Source organism: Trachurus japonicus, chromosome 14 (assembly GCF_045865225.1).
Source record: "Trachurus japonicus isolate A0001 chromosome 14, Traja_1.0".
Taxonomy (NCBI): domain Eukaryota; kingdom Metazoa; phylum Chordata; class Actinopteri; order Carangiformes; family Carangidae; genus Trachurus; species Trachurus japonicus.
Window position 1 is genome coordinate 12,730,798 of NC_140920.1, and position 23,912 is coordinate 12,754,709.

Sequence of the window (23,912 nt, forward strand, 5' to 3'; positions counted from 1 at the left end):
TATGGTCTTGTTTCATTAAATAATAATTGTTCTCCTCTTTTACAATATTTCTACATGATCATGTATGCGAGTGTTTCCATCAATATGCACTGTCTGTTGTCTGAGTTGTCTTCATGTTTCAGCTTTTTCAATCACATTCATACTGCATTCTTCATTTGTCATTCTTATTCACATGTGAGTGATGAGTGTGAAAGTTGTCATACTGCTGTTTCTGGTGTTTGGAGGAAACAATAATCAAAATGGGGGAAAGTCTATTTCAATCCTTTCCTCTCTTCTGAATATTGCTACTTTAGATTTTCCGTATTTCACCATCATTTATTTGCCCTCAACATGCCATGCAGTAATAATGTAGAAAGCAAGGTTTTTTTCTTCTAATTGCATGGCACGCCATTAAAAAAAACGTAATCTGGGGTTTTGCAGAATTATTTAATATCCAGTCAAGCAATGGTGGTGGAAGTTAAATAGCTGCAGAGCTGTTCTCATAGCACACTAACACCGGGCCTAATATCATTTTCAGATTTATCTCAGGCTGCAGCCCAAACACTGGCCTTCATCCCATCCATTTTATTTAAAGCTGCGTCAAGCTATCTGTGACTGCTGCTAAAACAAATTTACAGCTATGAGCCTTGATTTATTCCATCTATCAAACCTCTACAGCTAAACTGTTAGCAAACAATCAACTAAAAACTGAAGTGTTGATTCTCAGTGGACATAGCAGCACTGCACTAATATATCACATCGACTTGGCTGAGATAATGTGAAGATTAACAATGTTGCTATGGGGGCAATAATATTTGCATGTCTTCATTTTACATGTCACACAGTCTATGTAGTAATATGTTGCATTTGTGCTGCATGCCAGTGTTTTCCATGGCCACTATCTTCACCTGGTCTCTGTTATGAAATACGTTTTTTATGTCAATTAAACTTCCTGGCAAATTGAAGGAAGTAAAAATTCAAAAGTGGCCAAAAGTGTAAACATAAAAATAGACTGGTATCTCCTCCTCTCACCACTTGAAGTTTAATCTGGATGCACAAGGACTTCTTCTTGATAGCAGCCACCCCTGTGGTGAAGGTCTTCCTCATGCTGGTGGCCCGTCGCAAGGACAGCTGGGAAACACCTTCAAGGCCTGCAATAGAGCCGGACAAAACCGTGGCTCCAGCCGCTCGGGTCATGAACAGCGAGCTGATGATCTTCCTGCAAGAGATGTAATACCTCAGCATGAAGCTCTGTAATAACCCCACTAAAGTAATATTTCATGTCATTGTCAGCACAGATAAGACTCGTCTTGTGTGTGTGTGTGCTGCTTACTTCTGGGAGTCCTGCAGGAGGCTTGTTGCATTAGTAGAGGCTGGATTCTGCTTGGCGTAGTTCAGCCACCCGCAGACATTGTACTCTACCCAGTCGGTCCCATGACTGTGTCCCAGCAGGAAGTGCTTATCCTTTTCACTCTTCAAGAGGAAAGTGTGACCTGATGTATATATATAAATACAAGTGGCACTGTGAGATTACCTGGCTTACACATACAGAGAGATGCAAAAAAAAAAAAAAGACAGTCTGCATGAAGGGCTTAACAAAGCTGTCTGATACTGAACAGTCAGTCTGTTCCTAACCTAGTTCTTCATCGATTCTATTAGTCTGTCCATGCAATTTTTGTGTGCAATGTTTAGATCCACGGTACCATATTCTCATAAATAATGCAGTAGTCTGCCTCAAATGGGATCCAGTAGACTATCTAAGAGATATGGGCAATAAACTGGAGAGAAAACCTCCAATCTGGCCTATATAAAAAGTCTGAATGAGAAGCTTTCGCTGTTGTTTTAAAACACCACTTTGCCCCTTATTCTTTCATGAAATCAAATCTTTTCATAAACTGTCACCTTGGCAAGTGTTGTCAAGGATGCCAACAGGGAAGTACTCGTTGATCTGTCCTATAGAGCATTGTGCACAATCAATCTAATATGAAGTCTATTCAATATAATGAACCGTAACACAAAAGAGGAGTAGTGATATGATAAGTCTCTCAACACATGAGACAGATATGCATAGCACATTTTTTATAAATTGTATTTAGTTGAAACTGAAGCTAAAATAACAGTTGCTAAATTGTGTGAAAGAACATAGAGAGTGGAATTACGAGTGATTCTGCTTTCACAGACGAAATTGCAAATTTCATGGCACAACAACAGGGATGAAAGCTGTCAACATCATTAATATCAATATAGCACACATTATAGTTGGATTAAATGTTCATATTAGTTCTTTTTATTTAGATGATTACAATTTTCTGTCAGTTTCCTTGAAGACCATTGACAGAACACTTACCATGCTTCATATTAGCTTAAAGCTTGACTCTGTGTGTGTGTGTGTGTGTGTGTGTGTGTGTGTGTGTGTGTGTGTGTGTGTCCTCTCCTTGCCTTTACTCTCGCCCTCAGCAGGTCCATAGTAGCTAAACAGACGTCCCAACAGTGTTTCCTCCGATCCCCCCGGCTGCAGTGCCTCCTCCTCCATCAGCCACAACAGGCCTCGTGCCTCATCTGTTCGAACTGTCCGCACCTGTTAAATAAACAGGAATGCACACAGACACACAGGCGCACTAAGGTCAGACGTCGTGTTAGTGCAATCCTCACATGCTCAGAAAATGCTGTTTTACATAAGCAGACATGACTATTTCACTGAAATTAACCAGATTGCAGCTTTAGTTTACTTCCCATTGTACCTACTCAACTCTCTTTACCGCAAAGCCAGCTTCCGAAATGATAACTGACAGTCCTCATACACAATAAAAACCTAGAGGGTACAAAACAGGATACAGCAAGTAACAATCCACTTCTCTTCAAGGACATTAAGCTTACTTTATTTAATGAGAACACACAGATGAATCATAGGATATTTCAGTCTTTACTGTTTATCCACCTCCGGGATACAAGAAAAAAAAAATAAAGCTACTTATGAAAGATTTAGGAATCGGTCCTTCAAATCCCAGGTGCTGGCCTCTATAGTCAGAGTTTCAGTAAATATTAGTCGCTTTCCTAATTGTCAGTAAAAGAAGTTTGCTTAATGTTTTCCCCAGTATGAGTCAATTGTCACAGGCCTAATATTAATATTAGCATTGGAAATTAAACTTTCAAAAGCATTTGTACTCTCTGTGCCCTTCAGCAGTTGCTACAATAATAGCATCATCAATTTAGCGTTTCCTTATAATCTAAATGGAAATAAAAAGGAGTTCATGAATATGAGGAGTAGCGGGGGAGAAAGGATTAAAAAGTAATACAATTAGTATTTTAATTAGTGTGAACTCAGAAAAGAAAATACAACCCACTCCAGCGCTGATGATCATGGATCATGAGTGCATGGCAAAGGTTTGTGCTGCCTTCTTCCAGGACACCAGTCATGTAAATGTAAATGAGACCTCATTGGGTAGTTCGGCAGAGATATTAGCACCCACTGCAGATGTTTAACCTGTTACCAGATACAAGCCAGAGCTAATTCACCCAGAATAAAAGGGTTACTGTTCTTCAACCCCTTTCATCATAGTCATCAGTCTGTTCTCCTTTGAGAGGTAACTTTAAATTTTACAACCAGGAAGTCTGAACAAGAATAGAAAAAGAGATGGGGAATTTAAAATCTGTAGTGGTGGTATCTGTATGCCATAGCCATAAGTCTGAGCCAATTCCTTAACAACAGCTGTCGCAGTGATATGCTGATCATTTTCTGCTTTGTACGCATTGTTCGACTCAAAACTTCCAAACAATATATAATTTGTCAAGGCTGTCTGAAGTCTGAGCTCAGTACAAATCGAAACTCCCCTTATGTACAACTGCCAAGGCCAGAGTCTCCGATAATCTATAACAAACCCAAGTAAGAGGTTTTAGTCATGCACTTATTGGCTAAAGACACGTAGAGTAAGATGGTTAATGTGGTTGGATCCGCCATGGGAATCCCAAACCCACAAAACCAAAAACTGTTTTAGCAGATATCTGTATGTTACACTAGAGACATCCTTATCAACAGTGCACACTACACTGGCTGCAAATATAACACAGAGTATCCGTTTGGAAGAGACATATGACAACTATGAGGTTTGCAATGAATTGAGCATTAAGGCTGTTTGTGATAACGGACATCTGGGCTACAACAGGGAAAAAAATATCATCTTGACAGTGGAAAAGAAATCTTTGATGATTTTTTTTTTTTAATTCCCAGCAGCAGATCTTTAGAACTGACTTTAGAAATGACTTTAAGGAATCAGTGTTTTATTTTTTCCCTTTGGTTTTTAGTGTGATGCACTACAGTTCACTGCTTCTGATGACAATCCCATTAGAATGAGGACCATTTTAAAAAGTAAAGCACTCAAATCAAACACCCTGGAATTATACCAAAGTGATCTGTGGCTCTCTAAACTCTGCCATTTCTGTTTCCATGGTGCAGATCACAGACTGCAAAAGGCCAAACATTGATTTTCTTTCTTGAAGTCAATTGACTAACCTTTCTTTTCCTGCTGCTACCCTCTTTCTAGCCTCTGCCAAACGACACCATTCAATATTTCAAAACTCACAGAAAGGGGTGAAAAAAAGCATCTGATGCCTAAAACTGATATTCATTGTTAAATATAAACAGGGTGCCCAGAGAGTACTGTGTGAAAATAGATCATGAAAGGCATGCAAGTCCCTTTGGCTGTTCTGAGGAGCAGTCATTATACAAATACCAGATTTATACTGTACATGGAAGTAAGTGACTATGCAAGTGAGAATAAAGAGAAATGTTAAAAGAGACACAATAAAGCATTGTACTCACCAGTGCTTGGCTTGAGGCTTGGTCTACAACTGCCACAGAGAGAGATGTGCTGGGCTCAGAGTCGTCTAAGGCAAGCTCTATGTTTTCCTGCAGGAAGACAGTCACAGAGAAGCGTTGTTTTTTTGTAATGTTAGATGTAAATAGAGTTATTTTTTTCTGAGACTAAAAATAGAACATACTGAAAAAAAATCCTTACATTATCTTTTGGAAACACAGTCATTCAGAAGCTGACATTGCACATTCCAGCATAGTTGGCTAGGAGAATGTCTTTCTATGTATGTAGTTAAATATTTTCAAGAGGGATCTGATATGAAGCTGAGCAAAGGGTGGTGTGAAGATATAAAGGAATAAAAATTAGTTCTTTAAAACGGAGTGTATATAAATGGGACTGTTACTGTGAGTGACCATGTTTCTCTGAGAGAGGAGTCTATTATCCCTTTTCCTGAAGTAGTAGTTCCAGTCTGGTCTCTCACTTATAACTCTGATCCAACATTGTCTTGAGCCCTCTTAGATGTAAAATAAACATGAACGTTGATTTCAACAGAGAGGCCCAGGTATAGCCATGTCTGATCGATAATCAGTGTAGTAACCTTGTCAGTCATTTGCCAAACATTCCCTGGTTGCAGCTCCAGATTTATTTCATGTCCATGCAAGTGTTACTTCCACTGTGGACATTGAAAACATGTAAAATGCAAAAAAAAAAGAAAAAAAAAAAAGCAACAGATCTATTATAATAACAAGAACACTTGGCATTTACTAAAATAGTTTCTCCTATAGTTAAATCAAAAAGCTAACAGATTTCATTACTGGTGCGGATGATAACATTTGTGGAATAGAGTGGAAATAAATATACTAAATTACCTTCACCAGAGCAAAACAGGCGCACGGCAGCTCAGAGTGACAAAGTGCATGCCGCACTAGAAATGTGGGAAAATGTTGGCTGTGCTAATAGTGTGGCCATGACAGATGCCAGTGTTCTAGCTGACCGTGTATGAAAAGTAGCCTAAGTGGTTTTTGTTCTCTGCTGCGGAGAGTCAGTGAAAAACAAGAGCAATCCACGCAGCAGCAGCATGCAACGGTATTTCATTTGACAATATAAGGCATATGCCTGTTGTGTGTGTCACAGTTGAACCTGCCCGTCAGTGCTATGTTGTTACTGTCGGCTGTTTCAAATGAATTTGACCTAGTTTTCAATGACAGTTTCACAGCTTCTTCTGTTTTCAAGATGCACTGAAAAGAGAATTACGCTACATAGGTTTATGCAATACTTCCATTTTGCTTAAAAATCCCTTTCTCCCAGGCAGAAGATGTGGGTGGGAATGTGGGAGGGAAATCCCAGGATCCTGCTTCACAGTATTCAAAGTAATATAACCAGAATCTCTGCTTAACTTTAGAGTGTTATCAGCTGAGTTTTGAGTAAGAAGAGGAATGAGAGTTGAGACAGTTGGGACAGCAGTGACCGACAATATATTTTTACGTTAAAAAAAATATATATATATATCTTAAATTATCAGGGATGACTGTGGCCAATTATTGCAGTCCAACACTGCTCCTTCATCATAAAGCAACACCACTCCTGTGCTGGTGGGCGTGTCTCCCAACGGCAGTTACGAGTGGCTCTACTTTGATCTCTGCAGAGGAGGTGAAGACTGGCATCACTAATGAGAAAGTCTATCACATGAGCTACTTTAGCTTGTCACAGCTTGTGACAGGTGGGAGGGATGGTGTATCTGATGTGTGAACATGCACTATTGGAGTAGAAGTATCAGTGAATAAGCAGCAGACAAAAGGAGAGAGACAAAGACACAGGAGGAGAAAAGACAATGAGAATGAGGCCATGTGTATGCACACACAGTGTATACTTACTTCTTTGTATCTCTCCAGCTCCTGAACAAAGGTACGATGGTAGAAGAGTGTTTGCAGACGTTCTTGAGTGTAGTTGTGGCAGAGGTCCTCAAAGGTTGCACCACACTCGCGCTTCGTCAGCCTGGGGTTCTGAAATCCTGGTGTGTCCACGATGAGCAGAGAGCACAGGGAGTGCTGGCTGGATTTCAAGGCCCTGAAGCACACAGGACACACACGCAAAGACACACATACACACAAATATCAGCACTTTGAGATGATGTTGTATTGATTACATTCACTGCATATAACTAGCTTTAACCTTAGCTCTCTCCACCACATGCCTGATTGTAACCTTGACCATAAATATTCCAAATTCTGTCCTAAACGTGTAAATTCCTCCATTACGAATACACTCTTTATTAAACCCATTCCAAACAACATAGTTTGAGCAATTTAAACCCCTCAAAATTCATTTTATTCACAATGTCGAGATTTGTAAAGTTATGAACTGAAGGAAAAAAAAACATTATGTATCCACTATATAAAGATTCAGCCTAAACCATGACATCCTCAGTTTGACAGTAAACCACTCCATCACTAATACTGACCGGTTTATTAAAGAAATGAGGATAGTGAAGAGTTCAGAGTAAAGCCCAGATGCTATAGCCTCCAAACACTCCATGGCGGTCGCCTTGGATCCTGGTATGAGAAGGAGGCAGAGACAGAAACAGTCAGCTCACAGCAATCTACATCAATAGAAAACACGAAGGCCAGGTGAAGCAGAAGAGGAAATTATATTTTTTATCTAGACTAAAACAACATTCACTAAATTTGCTTCTAAAAGAAATGTGCTACATTTGAACATATTATGACCAAAGGCATTATGTATTCAAAATGAGTTGGAAATTATCACTGTAAAGCAGTGTCATGTAAGGACTCAGGTGTTTCTGGATTGGTCAGATCAAACAACGAATAAGCCCCTCTGTGCCTGGAGGCGATGGCCACCTGTTAAGTTCTGTTAATTCGGTCCACTGTCATTGTAAAATAGGGAATTTAGGGTGCTTGGGAGTATGTGCATGCATGCACAGAGACATCTATGACTGTATGCTCATGTGTGAGGGGAGACGAAGGGAAGGTGAAACAGAGGTCAACTCTGCTCATCCCTGCTGCGTAACAGTTTTAACTGTATCCTCCTGCCCTTCAAAGTATGTTGCAGTTCTGATGGAAGTCTGAAGACCTGCACATGTGAAAAATCAATGTGAGGCAATTATGATTTCAAGGACAATGAATGAAGAGTGGATCCAAAATTGCTTGTCTCTACATAGTGTGTGCACTTATCTGTCAATAGCCATTGTAAAGCTGTGGTATTCATTACTAAGATAAGCTTTACTTTTTCCAGAGCATGCAATTTCCCTCAGGTGATGAGAGGAGGGAAATGTGTGTATGTGTGTGTGTGTGGAAACAGAGTGAAAGTGACAAAGAGAAATAGAAAGGGGGTGGGAGTTGTAGGGGGTGCTGTGAGAAATGAAGAAGAAAGAGTCTGTTGGTAAATGCGGTCTGTGGAGTACCTGCATCTGCTGTGCCATTTTCGTCAGAAGCCTGGCGGATGGTACTAGCTCTGGGCAGGGTGCCCTTGGCCTGGTGCTTGAAGATGGAGGAGGAGAGCTCCTCCAGGGTGCAGCCCAGCAGGTAGGCTGCCTTCTGGGCCCACTCATGACGTGCAAATTGTTTCCTGCCAGCTGAGACACATGCATGAAAACGTCCATTAGCCCTTCTGCCAACTACCACAGGCGCATGGCTATAGCCTGGGAGCTTTGTGACAATTCTCTCTGTGACAGGGTAGGATTATGTTCTGGTCAAGCTGACACTGACACAGCTGGTGAGAACATGCACTAAAAGCATGCTGAAAATGCTGGCGGCTTGGAGACTTCTATACATCATGGGGAGGGAAAAAGCCTCTATAAGTAAAAGTTTCTATTGTTTAGTGTTGAAAAACTGTCTGTGAAGTTGAAGTAATAATTGCCCCCTTTTATCATCTTGAGAATGAAAGCAAAACTTATCATTAGTGGGGACACAATTAATTTATTTACATAAAGACCTCTGTCAGAAAAGACAAGTTTCTCTTTAATCTGTTGGCGGAGTGATGGAAACATGCAGATATGAGCGCAAACTTCTGTTTTAATCCACCATGAAGTGGTATCTTCTAAGACATAAAACAGAACCTGGGGGATTTCTCACACAGAGTAGTGGGCTCTATCTGTTTCATCAGCACTGCAGAAGCCCTGCACACTCTTCATGATGATAAGCAGGATGGTTGGGAAGACAAGCAAAGACATTTAAATATTAGCTTTGATAGATATTCGCCACCACAGCTATTTTTAATTCTGGTAAAACATCAAAAAATGAAATTGGGTTTGGCAATATAATTAAATATTACCGAATAAAACATTAAGGAAGTTTATGACTATCCCAGACAAAAAAATACACATGTACAATATTTGCTCTTAAAAATCTCAATGCAGTAAGCCTTTTTCTAACTGCACTAATCAGTCATAAGTGTTGACAGTACAGTACACAGAGAAGAGCCTGTTTCCGGTGGTCCTTGTAATTAGTTCTGGTGGATTAGAGATCATTGCTGCCCTCTTGTGTTTCACCACAGAGCTGCCAGAGATCATCTATTATATACGTTTTATACTGTATGTGAAAGCCAAAATATAAACAAAGTCCTGTAAGTGTCAAGAGTGTATGGTGCAACTGCAGTGTATAAAATGATGGCAGATAAAAAATTAAGAAATGCGGTAATCACCATTTCTACCTTCTGTTAAATTTTGGATCCTTTACACCTGCACATATTATGGTACTCTAAATGGGAAACTATGGTGTGTGTGGAGCAAAGGGTTGCCACAGTGCTTTTTGAGTTTATATTTGTTTCTATTTTTTAGTTTTGTATTATTTGTCTTTGTTGTGTTTTTTGTGGTAGGTATGTATCTGCCTGCAACAAAAAAACAATGGAAAATGTATCACAAAAAAAGTCCTGGCACCACAGGCATTCTTCGAAGGTGTGGAGTGTCTTCACAGCTGGGAGGCAAAATCTAATGGTAATCAATTTACGGTCATAACTTCTATTCCATTCTGTATTGTGTCTTCATAAGAACCACTTTGTGTTTAATGGGAGAATAGGAATCCAAGTCCATAAGTCACTCACTAATTTGCCGATCAGAACAAAGTTGTTTAGGGTCTGTATTCCCAACAGCAGATGCTACGCAGGACAATATTCATTGCTGGGAATTTTCAGAACTGCTCCTGGATGGTGTTACACTGCCATCAAAAAGATTGGCAGCCAGCTGGAGGGAATCACTGAAGATACTTTGGCAAGCAATTCTGCATAAGTGACTGGCAATTACAGTGCAGTCAGAGAGTGAAAAATGAACAGACATATCAACAACACCAAATACAGAGTTCCTGCCACTGCAGTCCTACACTGTATTTCATCTTATAAGTTATTCTAATATGCTGTATTTGTTAAGAGTTTCCAAAACAGAGACAGGGAGACATCAGGGTAAATTATTTGCACAGCAGTGGCACAATATTGTTTCTATATTTTTTGATGTAACCTCAGTTTGACTTTGCTAAATTTGCCAAACTGCACTGGCGAGAAGTTCCAATGAATAATATATAGAGAATCCAAAACTTCTACTTCTCTAAGATGTCATATTATATGTGAATAAACAACAACTTTGCTCTCTATCTCTGTCTCTGTTTGGACAGGCATTTATTTGAAAACCATAAATAATTCTGTCCTTGAAAAACTGAAGGGTGCTTCATATTCAGAAATAAAATATGACCAATATTAACCTCAGCCTTGATAAAACTCTTTTTCATGGCTCCAGACTCTTTAAATGGCAGATATCTAATTTTAAAATGAAAGTCAAATGCTCTGTGAGAGGCATATCTATGACTTTAGAGCTACAAAAGAAAAAACAATCAGACTGTTTTATGTTAGGTTTCATCATACACACAGCTTCAAAAGACAAGAACAAATCCTTGTATTTGAGAAAGCTGCTGTTACTTGTATTTGTCGGATGCATTCTTATCATCTAAGATAAAACTTAAGTCAGACCTTAATGTCGGAATAAGATTGATGGGTGTTTTTTTATGTCATTGTGCTACAAAACTGTTCCCTAACAAAGCTTCAGTTCACTTTCTTTTGGTTGTTTATTCAAAATGATCATTCACATAGGAATCATATAGAATTTAACACGAAATATGAGACGACAGCCCAGATCCTGTAGGATAAAACTGTGACAATGAATCTCCAATCAGTTATCCCAGAATGAATCTGAGCTGTAGATCAGTGTGATGGAGCAGTCCAACAACCTGCTCACTGACTCTTTTAAAGTGCAAATGCATAATTCAGTTATCTGAATTACAGCTGCCTTGCATCACACGGGGGATGTTACCTACAGTGACATAATGCAGGCTTTACATTTGAGACATTACATTAAGAGTTATTAAAGAGATTTCTGCTAACAGGGGTCATTCCGGGCTAATATAAGTGATTTCATCATGTACTGTAGAGTCTGTGGGTGTGTGTGTGTGCGTCAAGGATGATCCTTCGCATCTTTGCGACTGCTGTGTGTTCTATTATGAATACCATTAAGCACATCAAGGAGCGACGAAGATATAAAAAGGTAAACCAAGTGGTGGGTTCAGAAATCTCACCCTTAGTAGCTCCTGCAGCTCCGAGATGGTAAATGGCCCCGAGGACAAGCCAGAAGGCTCTTTGCTCATCACCACTAATCCCCAGAACCTTCATCGCAGCTTGTAGCTTGGAAAACTGCTGGGAGGCCCGCTGTTTATCCTCAGCCTGACAGATATAGCAAAAATATAATGATAAACTAAAATTCTTTATTACACTATCAGTCATGCAATGTCTTAAAGTAATATAAGCACCATTTTAGGAGGTAGACTGGCCTGTGATAGATTAGCAAATTTCAACTATTCTCATTTATACTGTTTGTTTGTTATGAGTAAACCGTGACAAGGCTAATTAATGTTGTTTCGATTCCATGCCTCTGGCAGATGTTAAAAAGCCAAGAGTTCCTTAATCAGCTGATCAAGACATGTTGATCAAAGTGATATCCCTGTGATGTTTAACACTCATCTTTATAACAGGTAAAAGTAATATTTTTGTTTCCATTCCTGCTTGTGGAAGAAGGCCAATCCAGCCTCCCCTTAACAAGCAAGTCTTTACCTTTGTCTGAGGCATGATTCCAAACGCATTGTTTTCAGCTAAGTGGTTGAGATGCAGCTCCGTTCTGGTGAAATGAGAACAGCACAAAAACAAGACATCAACATCTCTCATGTCTGTTTTTTTCCTACACCATCAGGGAAGATATGAGTCATGTTTTCTGAATCATTGCAACATATTACTAAATACTGTATCAATCCAGTGCAGAGCTGTGTATTGCACACTTAATGGGCATAACTGACCTGAGAGAGCTGTCTACTCCAGCCATCAGATAGTAGAAGACATTGAAAGTGGACTCTCCCTCTGGTCTTCTTGTCACCCTCACCTTCTCCAGAAGCATGGTCTGCAAAGCCACAACAGAACAGGATGTTTGAAAGACAGGAAATCACAGTCATTATAATCAGTGTAAGCAAAACAAAGCTTGGAGGTCTATACAAGTTTATGACATTGTGTTGTGAGATCGTAGTATTTGGAAAGTTAGTAATGAAGTGCCAGTGAGTTAAAAAGCTGAATGTGTGTGTTTGTACCTGGATGGAGGCTGAGGTCACCTGGCCCGCCTGATCAAAGTCCAACGAAACAATATGGGAGAAACGACTGGCATTCCCATTCATACAGGTAGAGGCATTTCCAAATGCCTCCAAAACAGTGTAGACCGCCTGCCATTTCTCTGCTACAGACCACAAAGACACAGACCGTACGGTCATTTAAGGGACAAACAACAACACACACTCATACTGAATTTTTATTATTGTCATGTAGCGTTTTGGTCCTTTCAAACCTACTAGAAAAGGTTTTGTTGGTGCTGCCAGCAATGGTAATAAGATACTGGATGATGTGTTGACAGTTGGTGGTCTTGCCACTCCCACTCTTCCCTAGCAAGACAACGGACTGATCCTGGCGAGTGGTCAGGAGGTTTCTATAAGCGGCTTGGGCCATGCTGTAAATGTGAGGGGCAGTGTCCTCCCTTCTGCAGCCCTTGAACATTTGCATCACCTGGGAAGAGGACAAACGAGTGAAGAGGGGGACAAATTCATAGAGGACTGGTCATACATATCAATTACACTTTGTTAGTTTGCTCATTTTAATTATTCTGCAAGAGATGAGTCATCATATGCACAGGCTGCAGCCTACCTTCTCGGAGTACATCGAGGGGGCGCTAATGGGGTTAATGACCACCATGTTCGGCCCAGCGTGGGTGTGCACCAGGTTGCCGCTGTAGCGCTGCCGAAGGGAGTGCATCACACTCGACTCGTTCAAATACTGCAGAGAGGCCAGGTCCTCCATTCGGTCAAACATCGGCGGGTTTGCCTGGAGTTCAAAGTCAGAGGTCTCTCACAAACTCCACCGGCGTCATTGATAATTGATGAGGTTCAGAGTTGATCTGATGATTAAATACCTTCTCTACATCATCTTCGTCCACCTCCAATAAAGATCCATCACTCTCCAGGCGGATTTTCACCTTCCCCTCTGGCAGGCTGCCTGCCTCTGTCTTCAAAAGAGTTGCTGCATCGCCACAAAGCGTGGAGTTAATTTATCATGACATACGATCTCACCCTGAGTGCAAAAGCTTCATCTTATCTTACATGTCTGATAATGTGTGGCAGCTGTATCCATTTTAATAATGTCTAAAATGAAACAAGCAGCCAATGTTGAAAACACAGTTAATCTAATTACACGCAGCCTGAGGTAAAATGGTGTGTAGACTATTCAGGTGCCCTCTTTTAACATTAAAATTTCAAAAGCTTTCTCTATGCTTCAAACACACAGGTCCAAAGTTTTGCAATCAGACATACCAGCTCTGGCAAGAAACTGAATTCAGAATTCACTTTAGAATATTTTCAACACACACTGCCTACAAAAGAAGAAAAGTGTTTACTAACCCAGGGAAAATCCATCCTTGTGGACAAGCCATACTTTTTCTGTGTTATACCAGGCTTTCTCTGCTGTTATCTGCTCCTCTGTCTTCCCCTGTAAGAACAGGTTCACAATCAGTATGAGATGAAATTATATGAACGTTGAATTGTATACATTCATGACAGTTGACAGAGTTATCAAAATGGAAAATGTCATAAATGGAATACCACAAATGAGATATTCACAAACACTAAACATGCAGGTCACACAAAACAGATGAAAGACATGTATGATTTTTTGCGGATGATTCATTTTCATATTTCATGCCCAAGAATTAGACCAAGCATTGATCAAACTCATGTGAGTGTGTTCAAAGATGTCGCACAATCATGGGTGATGGGGGGAGGGCTTCATCATCACATACACAAAAACATCAACACAACACATACGCAAAAATACGTAAGTTCATAAGACATATGACAAACTATTTTAAAAACATCAAATTTAAGATTTCACAACAGCGTCAAAACTGAATTGTCTCCTTGTGTTTGAGTTGTAGGGACAGGAAGTTAACTACTGAGAGCTGACCCTGAGGAGGGAACCTCTCTTATCTGCTTCAACAGGTAGAGCCACAGGGACTTTCTTGGTGGTGGGATTGCCTCACTAAATACTGGCCAATCCTCCCACTCATCATCGTTCACTATAGTTTATCAGACAGGAAAACCACAAAACACACATCACTCTGACACACGATGGGGATGCAAACACAGCTACAGTGAGTTGTAGCCATGGCCAGACCTGAGCCGCAGCTGAGTGTGCTGCCTGAAGGAGGGCCACAGGGTCTTCAACGGGTTTGGACTGAAGAAGGGAAGAAGTAGAAGTCAGCTGAGACGTCAGCATTTTTTTTTAAGTGACTGGATTCAGCTAAACATTGCATTCAATTTGCGATTTCAAAGAGCACAATCCAGACAATGCAAATCAGGGGTGCAGTGGAAAGATTTCAAATCGAGTCACAAATTATTATTAAAAGTAAAAAATAAAAACACAAAACACTGCAGCGAGACCAGCAGAAGTCATACAGCGCCATAGTAAGTCAAGCAGTGGCAGCAGAATAAATGAGCCGTTCAAGAGATTCACCATAAAAGAATTAGCGCATTAATGCATTAATGAACAGGGATTACAAGGTGCATTAAAGTACAGTGTGTTGGTCTGTGGGCACAAAATTCATGTTCTGCCACATTAACAGTCACAGTTAACAAGATCAGTAGCACACAGTAAAGGTATAAAAGCCAGGCCCCATGCAGTCAAGTGTGAAATAGTGTGATGTGATGTAATTGTAAATTCAGCTATAGGAATTGTATCGCATTAACACAGAGATGTAATGTAATATAAAATGTAAAGATACTGGGTCACAGCATGTTAATTCAGGGATTAATTAAGACATAGACACACATTTGAAAAGGTTTTTTAAGTTCAAGAGATTTGATAAATTGTTTATAGCTGCATATTACATGTGCATGTGGAGTGCAAATGTGGCAAGACAATTACACAGCTGCACATTGTGTTAATTGTAAACTGAAAGCAACATTGATAGAATTAAACATTCCTTTTGCTAAGAGCCTCTAAATCCTTCTCGAGAAGCCTCCAAATTCCCTTTAACCACTGATTAATGTCACTTTAGTACATTCCAGGGCCTCAACATGAACCCAGAACTGAACCACAGAGAGCAGCATGGGGACAAAAGACAGGCAGGCAGGCAGGCACGGACAAAGTAGGGCAGAGAGGGGTCAATAGAGGAGAGCAAGCATGGATTCCAGCTCTCCACAGGCGAGAGAGTACAGCGAACTCACGGTTGAGCAGCCTGTACCTGAGAGGATTTGTGGCCTCTGGCACGCTAGCCATGCAAACAGCAAAGAGGACAGCGGCAAGTCAGGATCCAATGACCCACGGAGAAGCAAAAGAAGAGACATGGGACATAATTTGAGACAACAGGAGGTGAAGGCAAGATAAAGTTTAAAAAAAAGAAAAAAGAATAGCAACAAGTAACCAGACTGCAATCCAGCATTGAAAAAATAATCCCCAAATTCCTACATTAGATGCTCTTCTTAATCTTGTAGAAATAAAGCAATAAATACTATAGAATTAATGGGAGGAAGGAAACAAGAGAAGTAAAGGTGTATAAATCCATCATCAGAAGTGTACAGGTCAGCCATAAGAGTCAAAGAATTCATGCTGTTATCTTTTCTGAAATAAAGAAATTATCTCATATAGTGTATAATTTCAATCATGCACACACTGTATGTTCATGAGTCCAACATAAAGGTTTACCAAGTTACCAAATTATCCACGAATACTTTTCTCATCATTTCAGCAAGTCCATCTTATATTTCCAATTACGCCTTTTTCCAGAAGTGACTGAATTAATCTCCTTAACTTGTGAGTCAGAGACATTATCTCTCAAAGAGTCATGTTTCACACAAAGTAGCCGACTCTCCTGGGGGGCGTCTCTGTAAGAGGAAACCTATCGGCAGTGGGGAAAGCATGGGACAACCTGAAAGGGACTTGGATAATTTCCTCTATCTGGGGATTCAAGCACTTGACACAGGCTGGTCACAGGGGCTGGTAAAGCATGACAGGTGCAAACCAAACAAACTGAGGTAAAAAAAAAAAAAAAAAAAATGTTACATCGTTGCCATTGATGGTGAAGATCCTCTTCACACGTTTGTGATCTTCCTCAGAGGGGATCAGCTGTGGAACCTATAGCCAAATAGTAGTAGTTGCACAACGGGTAGCCAGAAAGTAAAATCAATGATCCACAGGTAACTGTCTATGATTGTCCACTTGAGACAAACTAAAAAAGTGAATGTGCAGGTAGAAGCATTCCATAAAAAAAAAAAACCTCACACACTGAACACACTGTTAGGTGAAGCTGTGCAGCAAGATAAAGACACACCTGTTCTTTCTGTGTGGACGGGGCCTGGGGCTGTGCAACAGGGGACGGTTTGCCATTGGAAGCCACAGGGGGACAAGATGTCTCCTTTACCTTTACACAGTGTATGTAAATATTCACACAGACAAACATGCACACAGAGATGGAGTGAACATGGGAAGATGGCGATGAGCATGATATTAATGTTTCAACACATCCAAAAGTACGACCAACTACAAGGGGCGTTTGTTCCCAAAAATGTAACGCTGTGCTACATAGCTTCTGTCCATCCCTAGAGGAATTCTTTATAATTTGGTACATTTTTTCCTTTTTTCTTTATCATGTATGTAAATAGTGTATATTTTTGCTTACTTTTCTGTGTTATATTGCTTTTCTGTGCCCTTCTTACATTATATGTCTGGATTCTTGAATTTCCTTTGGGATCAATAAAAGTCTAAGTCTTAATTACAAAAACACTGTCGGTGCTTCTACGCCTTGTCTGGCAGTATAGGCTGTGGTCACATGCATGCAAATAACAGTGGGGAATATTCCAGTTAACTTCCAGTCCATGCGAGCGAAGGGGCGAATAAAACATGTGCTTCCTGTGGCGAAGCAAATCCGAATCTTGGTTTCACGTGGAGTCATCCGCACTTGATACTGAACTATCAAAATTTCAACATCATTGGTTTGTAATTGTCTGCAGCTTCAGCACTTGGATCAGTAATACATAGCTTGATCTGATTTGCATTGAAGCTCGACAGTGTATTTCATAAATAAAAAGTAAAGATAAAAAGTTTAAATCAGGATAAAATTACATCTTTAAAAAATCTGCACATTATTAATTTCTCTTTTTTTTGGTCATGTTAAGTCTAAGTACACTCTTTGCAATGGTTATTTTACACTCTGTTTTGCTCTGTAAAGTTATATGCTAAAAGTTGGAACTGGATGTGACTCAATATTCCTAGTGATTAGGTAGTCATTTGTTTTTATTGGCTATGGCTGAGGTGTGTCATGTCAAGAACAGACGAAGATGACAAAGATCTATGTGATCGAAACGTTGATCTTATAGCCTACAATAAACATTTGAGGAGCTACAACAGTGTGCAGACTTCACCCGTTTTCTTAAAGTCTGTTTGTTTGTTAGTCCTGCACCTGTAATACTTTGGATGTGCGTGCTCTATCCTACTATTATGTCAACAACAGAAACATGCTTTTTGTTTCAGTTGATATGAAGGTCCTGCGATATCTTATCAGTAAAATATCCAGGCAGCACAGACCTCCAAGAATGCTTAGTCAAACACAAATGTACTGTGGGGTCCACTTAAAGTGGTTTTGGCCTTTTGGTGTCAGCTGACATCTTGATCCTGCTTTCAATAACTGAAACCCGAATCTCTCCCCGAAGCAGCAAACATGCACATATCTCTAAAATTAAATCCTCTGCTCTATTTCCAAATACCCAACTGTTTGCCAGATCTCATGGACATCTGTTGACAACATTTTCAGGACAAAATATAATCTTGCCTGAGGTACAAATCGAAATATTAATAATAATATTCAATACTACACATTAAGCTCAGGCTGAATTTAATTATGTATGTATTAAGCTACACCTGACAAAGTGGGATTATGGTTTTCTGATTAACTGTTATTAAGAAAAGGATATTTAACTTATAACAATTACAGATATGTGTAATCTGTAAGAAATTGAATGTGAATTCTTATCCTTATTCCTTCCTTTCTCTAAAAAGCATCCCAAAAGATCATTGAAGCCCCCGCCTCAGTGGTCCACACTACAGCAGACAGGGTACAGCTTCAAAGCTTTGTCTGCAGAAAGTGACAGTAATGAGTCCCAGCTCAGTGCTCATAGACAACTCCAACTGACCGGACTAGCAGAGTGTGGTCCATGAGCATGCCCCTTATACCCACTGATGAAGTCTGATCATGAGCTGGTGCATGTGCCCTGCTTTGCTTCACTTATTCAGGCTGGCTTCATTATATCAAGACTAGTTTTTGTCAGGGATAAACAGCAACTTGTCCTGCAGAGTTTTGGTTATTTTATCCATTACAAAGATTAGCTGTAGCCTAATTATGATGACATCATAATTTGCAACACATTATGTCTAGAAGCAAATACACTCTAGCTGAAGATGCCCGTCAGGGTAAACAAAATGAGATTCATGGATATGTACAATAATGTCTCTGTTATTATCACACAGCATGCTCCACCCTGAGGTTAAGTAGTGAACGTGCAATTCTTCTTTCACACAATACCTCCGGCTTCTTGACACCAAATGTACGAGGCTTGGGGATGAACCCTGCAGGAGGAGCTAGGGGGTCGGTCTTTGGGGCGGGGATGAATCCTGGAGGTCTTGCAAGGGGGTTCTGTTTTGGAGGCACTGGACTGGTTTTTTTTGGAGCAGGAATGAAACCAGGTGGAGGACTCAAAAGATTCTGTCTGGAGACAGGAACGAAACCAGCAGGGGGGGCCAAAGGGTCGGGCTTTGGTGGAGGGATGAATCCAGCTGGAGGGGTGAGGGGGTTAGATTTCGGCAGCACGGGGGTTGGTGCCGAGGTAGTGGGAGCAGGTGTGGACGCAGCCTCCTCTGTTTTTTCCACTGTAGCTTTTTCCTCCTCCTCTTCTGTCACTTTTTCTGTCTCCTCCTCCTGCTTCACCTCTTCGTCTTTGCGGTCCTGGGTGCGGGTGCGAGGCCTGTGCTCCTTGGTTCGACTTCTGCCCATCAGACTGGCCAGGCCCATGGAGATATCATCCTTCTCCGCCTTAGCGGGTCTGGGCACAGCTTTAGCCACCTCGGCAGCAGCAGGCTGGCTCTGCTCCTCCGTCCCAGCAGCAGCAGCAGCAGGAACCACTCGTCTGACAACTCTTCTAACAACCCTCACCACCTTTTTACCACTGGAACTCTGCTCCTCGCCTGGAGGGTCTGGTCCTCCTAACCCCATGGTAGCGTTACTATTGGACGTTTCAGCTGTTGACGCAGTTGACTGTGGACCACTTCCTGTGTCTAGCCCAGGTGTAGTGACTGTCTGAGGCTGACTATCTACATCAGACTGGATACAAACAGAGCAGGGTAGACAAGGGTGCAGATTATTCCCATAGCTGAGGCAGATGAACTGTCAAAGATCGGGCACAAAAACTCTGCATCGAAGATAATTCAAAAATGGCTTATGTATTTCTATATGTGCATCTCAAAACCATCACTCAAGCATATCAGATCAACCTTTGAATTTTAACACTTGATATTAGTGGCAAACTGCATTAGAATGGATCAGAGATGGACTGAGCCTAATTAGCTGAGTTAGGGAAAAAGGAAACATATACCCAAACTTTGTATTGAGTGTTATGTATTGCAACTTAATGATGCTTTCAGAGATGGGTCTCTGTTTTGTTTGTATCACACAAGGACACACAAGGTGGCATATCTTTGCTAGTGGTTTCATCATCAGTTAGTAGTGACAGACATGAAAGAGGAGGACTATGAGTACGTATATACATGGTGCTCGACCTAAAATCTTTCTTAAAAATTGCAATGTGAATATCTTTTATGGAAATGCACATGATAGATTTGTGAGATCCCAAGGCTAAACACAATGCAATCTGATGAGAAACGCTGAATGTAATCATTTTTGTTGGTTTACAAAGAAAACACCTAAAGTAAAGAATCTAAATTGCTGCTGGTACAACATGTATTATGCTTATATTATATCTCAAAGCCTGTCAGTACTTGTCATCACCTATTCCAATATTCACATGCTAACTCCCCGGGGCCACTCTAAAGTAAATTAACTTTAGCCTTCAGAAGGTTGTGTTCATGAGTTAGTTAGTTAAGATATTTCAGCACACAACATGGTTTGTATCATATGAAGACTGTCCAAACACATGCAGCACTTACATCTGGCTTGTTCTCAACTTTAACCTATACAAGAAAAAGCAACACAAAAAAAAAATCAAACCACATTCAGACTAAAGCTTGTCACTCTCAACATAAAGGACTATATATTAACAAGCAACAAGATGCAGATATAAACTGAGGCCAAAAAACAAAAAAACAAAAGCAAGACTTCCCTTTTGCTCCCAGAATGAAAAGCGTGATTTGTATGCCATGGTGGTAGGCCAGAAGTCATGGAACAAGCCAGGCGGCGCGGATGATAAATATATGGAATGATGAAAGAAAAAAACAACAAACAGCCAGGAAGAAGAGGAGGATGTACTGTGCGGAGCAATGGAGAACGGGAATTTAGGGGTGAGCGGTGGGACACTGTGAACTTGTTTTCTGCACACAACAGGTCACACACCAACAGGGCAGTGGAACCATGCAGCACTGAGAACAGAACACATGGACAACATAATGAAAGAGATGAGTTTGTTTTCTTCCTCACACAGCAGAAGACAAGAGGGAAACATGAACACAAAGCTCTGACAAGACCTACATAACAAACAGGACTTAAAATCTTCATTCAAAACCATGGTGACATGTCGGTCTCAAGCCCTCATTATAAGTTTTCATGAAGAACTGCCCTTCATTTCAATCAACATTCAAAATAATTACGAGCAATGCTGGTCAGTATTTTCATTTGTACAGGCTCAATCTTAAAACATGACATCAGAGAGCAAAACCCACCAACATAACCGATCAATAATGAAAAGAATCAAACAAATACACATACACATAATTATATTATTAGCAGTTTAAAGGTAAAAATGTGTCTTTACGCACTAAACAAAGTAAATTGCGCAGCAACATGTTTCACCACCCCCGGCCCTGGTTTCATCAGTCAGACTGACTCCTATAAATAGTTTCAGCAGCAAAGGAGGCCACTCTGAGGCGCCATCAGTGCCCAAATGGAACTGCTAAGCAGAGCATGTACACCGTGAGCAGATCACCCCTGCCCACCACACACACAGTCCAACAGAGGCCCGAGCCCATTACCTTCTCTCTAGGCCCGGTTAACCTTCCAATCTTCACTCTGTCACTGGAGCAGCGCAGTCAGGGCCAAGGCAGGGTCGGGCTTGGGTCTGCAAGGAGCACACACTCACTAGTCCTGAGTGAGTGGGATAGCAACTTGAGGGGCGGGGTCACAGTCAGCACAGCATGGTAAAGCTGTGGTCTGAGAAGTGGAGGAGGGTAATGTGAGAGGGGCTGGGCAGGCAGAAAGAAGAGGGACAGCTGCTGATACACACAGGGGCTATAAATAGGATTTGCATAACCACATCAATTACCACTGCCACTTTTCACTCTCTTATCTTGTTGACAGGGAATTGAAGAGATGCAGCCCCCTCCTCTTCCATCAGGTAAACATAAAGTTTGACATACTCTTCCCATTCAAGGGGAATTCAAAATCTATCAAGTTATTAAGGGAATGAGAGACGATAAAACAATAACGCTCAGTGTAAAACAAGTCAAATACTTTTTGGGTGACAATGACTGATGTTAGAAATGAGCCTGTAACAAGGCTGCTTTTCTCTGCGTGCCTAGCAGTTACACATGACAATCAAAATACTTCAGTATCAGTAGGATCGGCATTGATCAGAAGACACACCTCAGTATATTTGTAGAAGTGCTGGTCTGTTGTGGCGATTTTGCACCACAAGAGGGAGCTATTAAACAAAGTATTTCAGCTCATTATTTCACACAAGCCTCTAGTTGGGCACACTACTGACCCAATTCAAGATGTTGTATTGTTTTATATTAAATACTTAAAAGTCTGTAGGACCAAGCAGTGGAAGCAAGTCAAATAAGACAAATAACATGCATTTCATTCATGTGAAGTGTAAATGAAAAATATTTTAGAATTACACAGAAACTTAAAATGATACTTCTTTCTCAGTTCTGAGAAAACGTTTCTTTACATAGCTGAAAATGGAAGAAGCCGGTGTCAGATCTGCATGGCTGTAAAACCTGTTTGGTAAAAGCACATGTAGGGTGATTTGCCTGGAGGTAGGCTTTCAGCGCAACAGTCCCAGGAGTGTAGTCGCACAAGGCAAACACGGAAATGTTGCAACAGGCTTGGCAGGGAAGGGATGAGCTAATCCAATCTTCTTCTCCCTCATTAAGAGTTTCATCTATCAAACAACCAGCTCAAGGGAGACAGTAATAACAACTGAATGTCGCCAACAGTTTTATCCACTAGCATCAGAATCAAACGCACTGTGACATTTTAATTGAAATGTGCAAAATTAAATTCTCAAACCAAAAAAAAGAAAACAAAAACAAAGACCACCATCTTGTATTTGTGATTATTTTCTCACAATAAGCCCACAAGTTCACATATGAGCCCTCAGCAAGAGGCAGCCAAACACACAGCCTAGCTGGTCTATCTATCACAGTCTGCTAATCCCCAGAGTCAGTTACTGGGACACAGCATCATGTTGCCTGTTTGTCTACACATGGTTATATTGCACACCAAAGATTAAGGACTCTATACACACACATAAACACATCTGATTGACCCAGTTAAATCCTCTATAATATCAAATCTTTTTGTATCATGTTGTGAATTGTTGTGTAACATAAACAGGGGTTCAATACACAAGTTACTGTTGTATATATTTTCACGTGCACATTTTAGAATATATTCTAAAATGTGCATGTGAAATAGTATATATATTATGAGGCGCAGAGACTTTTCTCATAGATTCTCCACATCTCCTGCTATTTCTTTGTACAACTCTCTAACCAAGACAACAGACAAATACCAATTGAAAACTAAAGAAAATATAAAGACCTGTGACAGCCAATCATCTCAAAGTGTCAGGAACTTGTTTTATTTGTTCAATCATGCAGCAAAATCATTGCGTTCATCACGACAAGCTCACTTTTTCAGATTAGGATTTCGGTCTTTACATACTGTCATGAAAAGAAGCCAGAAATCAGACATTTGAACAGCATCCATGCTTTGAGAGCAGGAATGAATCATGGGATCACACTCTGCCATCCTCTGGAAATTCCAGGATGTGACCCAGATTTAATTCAGTTATAGTAAATAGGCCTGAGAATCAGAACTTCTCTCTGAAACTAGGCCAAGTGGACATGATTGAGGAGCAGCAGATTCACACTCAGGTGTGTGCTCACCTGTAGTTCCTGTGATTTGATGGAAGCAAAAATTTAAAAAAAGGTCTCACGTAACAGCCAAAGACCATTTTCAACTGAAACCTGCACAGATATCTGGGATGATGCTGGATGTATAGATAACAAAGCCATTAACATAATGTTTATATG

At 40.5% G+C, this 23,912-nt stretch overlaps 1 protein-coding gene across 19 annotated transcripts in view; it reads right to left on the reverse strand.

The window, feature by feature from the left end:
- The window catches only part of LOC146974357 (unconventional myosin-XVIIIa-like), a 61,291-nt gene that overhangs the window by 29,499 nt on the left and 7,880 nt on the right, over nt 1-23,912 (reverse strand). For 6 of the 19 annotated variants that reach the window (XM_085797572.1, XM_085797586.1, XM_085797574.1 and 3 more), the window contains exons 1-23: nt 21,624-21,746; nt 20,758-21,014; nt 20,573-20,608; nt 18,949-19,733; nt 16,702-16,791; nt 16,434-16,505; nt 15,616-15,642; nt 14,547-14,606; nt 13,775-13,862; nt 13,291-13,397; nt 13,026-13,202; nt 12,677-12,887; nt 12,422-12,564; nt 12,137-12,237; nt 11,898-11,961; nt 11,366-11,510; nt 8,212-8,382; nt 7,252-7,342; nt 6,665-6,857; nt 4,799-4,885; nt 2,419-2,557; nt 1,313-1,472; nt 1,012-1,198 (exon numbers count right to left, since the gene is read on the reverse strand). In XM_085797572.1, the coding sequence (XP_085653698.1) occupies nt 1,012-1,198; nt 1,313-1,472; nt 2,419-2,557; nt 4,799-4,885; nt 6,665-6,857; nt 7,252-7,342; nt 8,212-8,382; nt 11,366-11,510; nt 11,898-11,961; nt 12,137-12,237; nt 12,422-12,564; nt 12,677-12,887; nt 13,026-13,202; nt 13,291-13,397; nt 13,775-13,862; nt 14,547-14,606; nt 15,616-15,642; nt 16,434-16,505; nt 16,702-16,791; nt 18,949-19,733; nt 20,573-20,608; nt 20,758-20,797 (3,174 nt within the window). In that variant the 5' untranslated portion in view covers nt 20,798-21,014; nt 21,624-21,746. Of the gene's footprint in view, nt 1-1,011; nt 1,199-1,312; nt 1,473-2,418; nt 2,558-4,798; nt 4,886-6,664; nt 6,858-7,251; nt 7,343-8,211; nt 8,383-11,365; nt 11,511-11,897; nt 11,962-12,136; nt 12,238-12,421; nt 12,565-12,676; nt 12,888-13,025; nt 13,203-13,290; nt 13,398-13,774; nt 13,863-14,546; nt 14,607-15,615; nt 15,643-16,433; nt 16,506-16,701; nt 16,792-18,948; nt 19,744-20,572; nt 20,610-20,757; nt 21,015-21,623; nt 21,811-23,912 lie in introns of those variants that run through there. The other 13 variants (XM_085797587.1, XM_085797588.1, XM_085797571.1 and 10 more) reach the window with 12 other exon arrangements.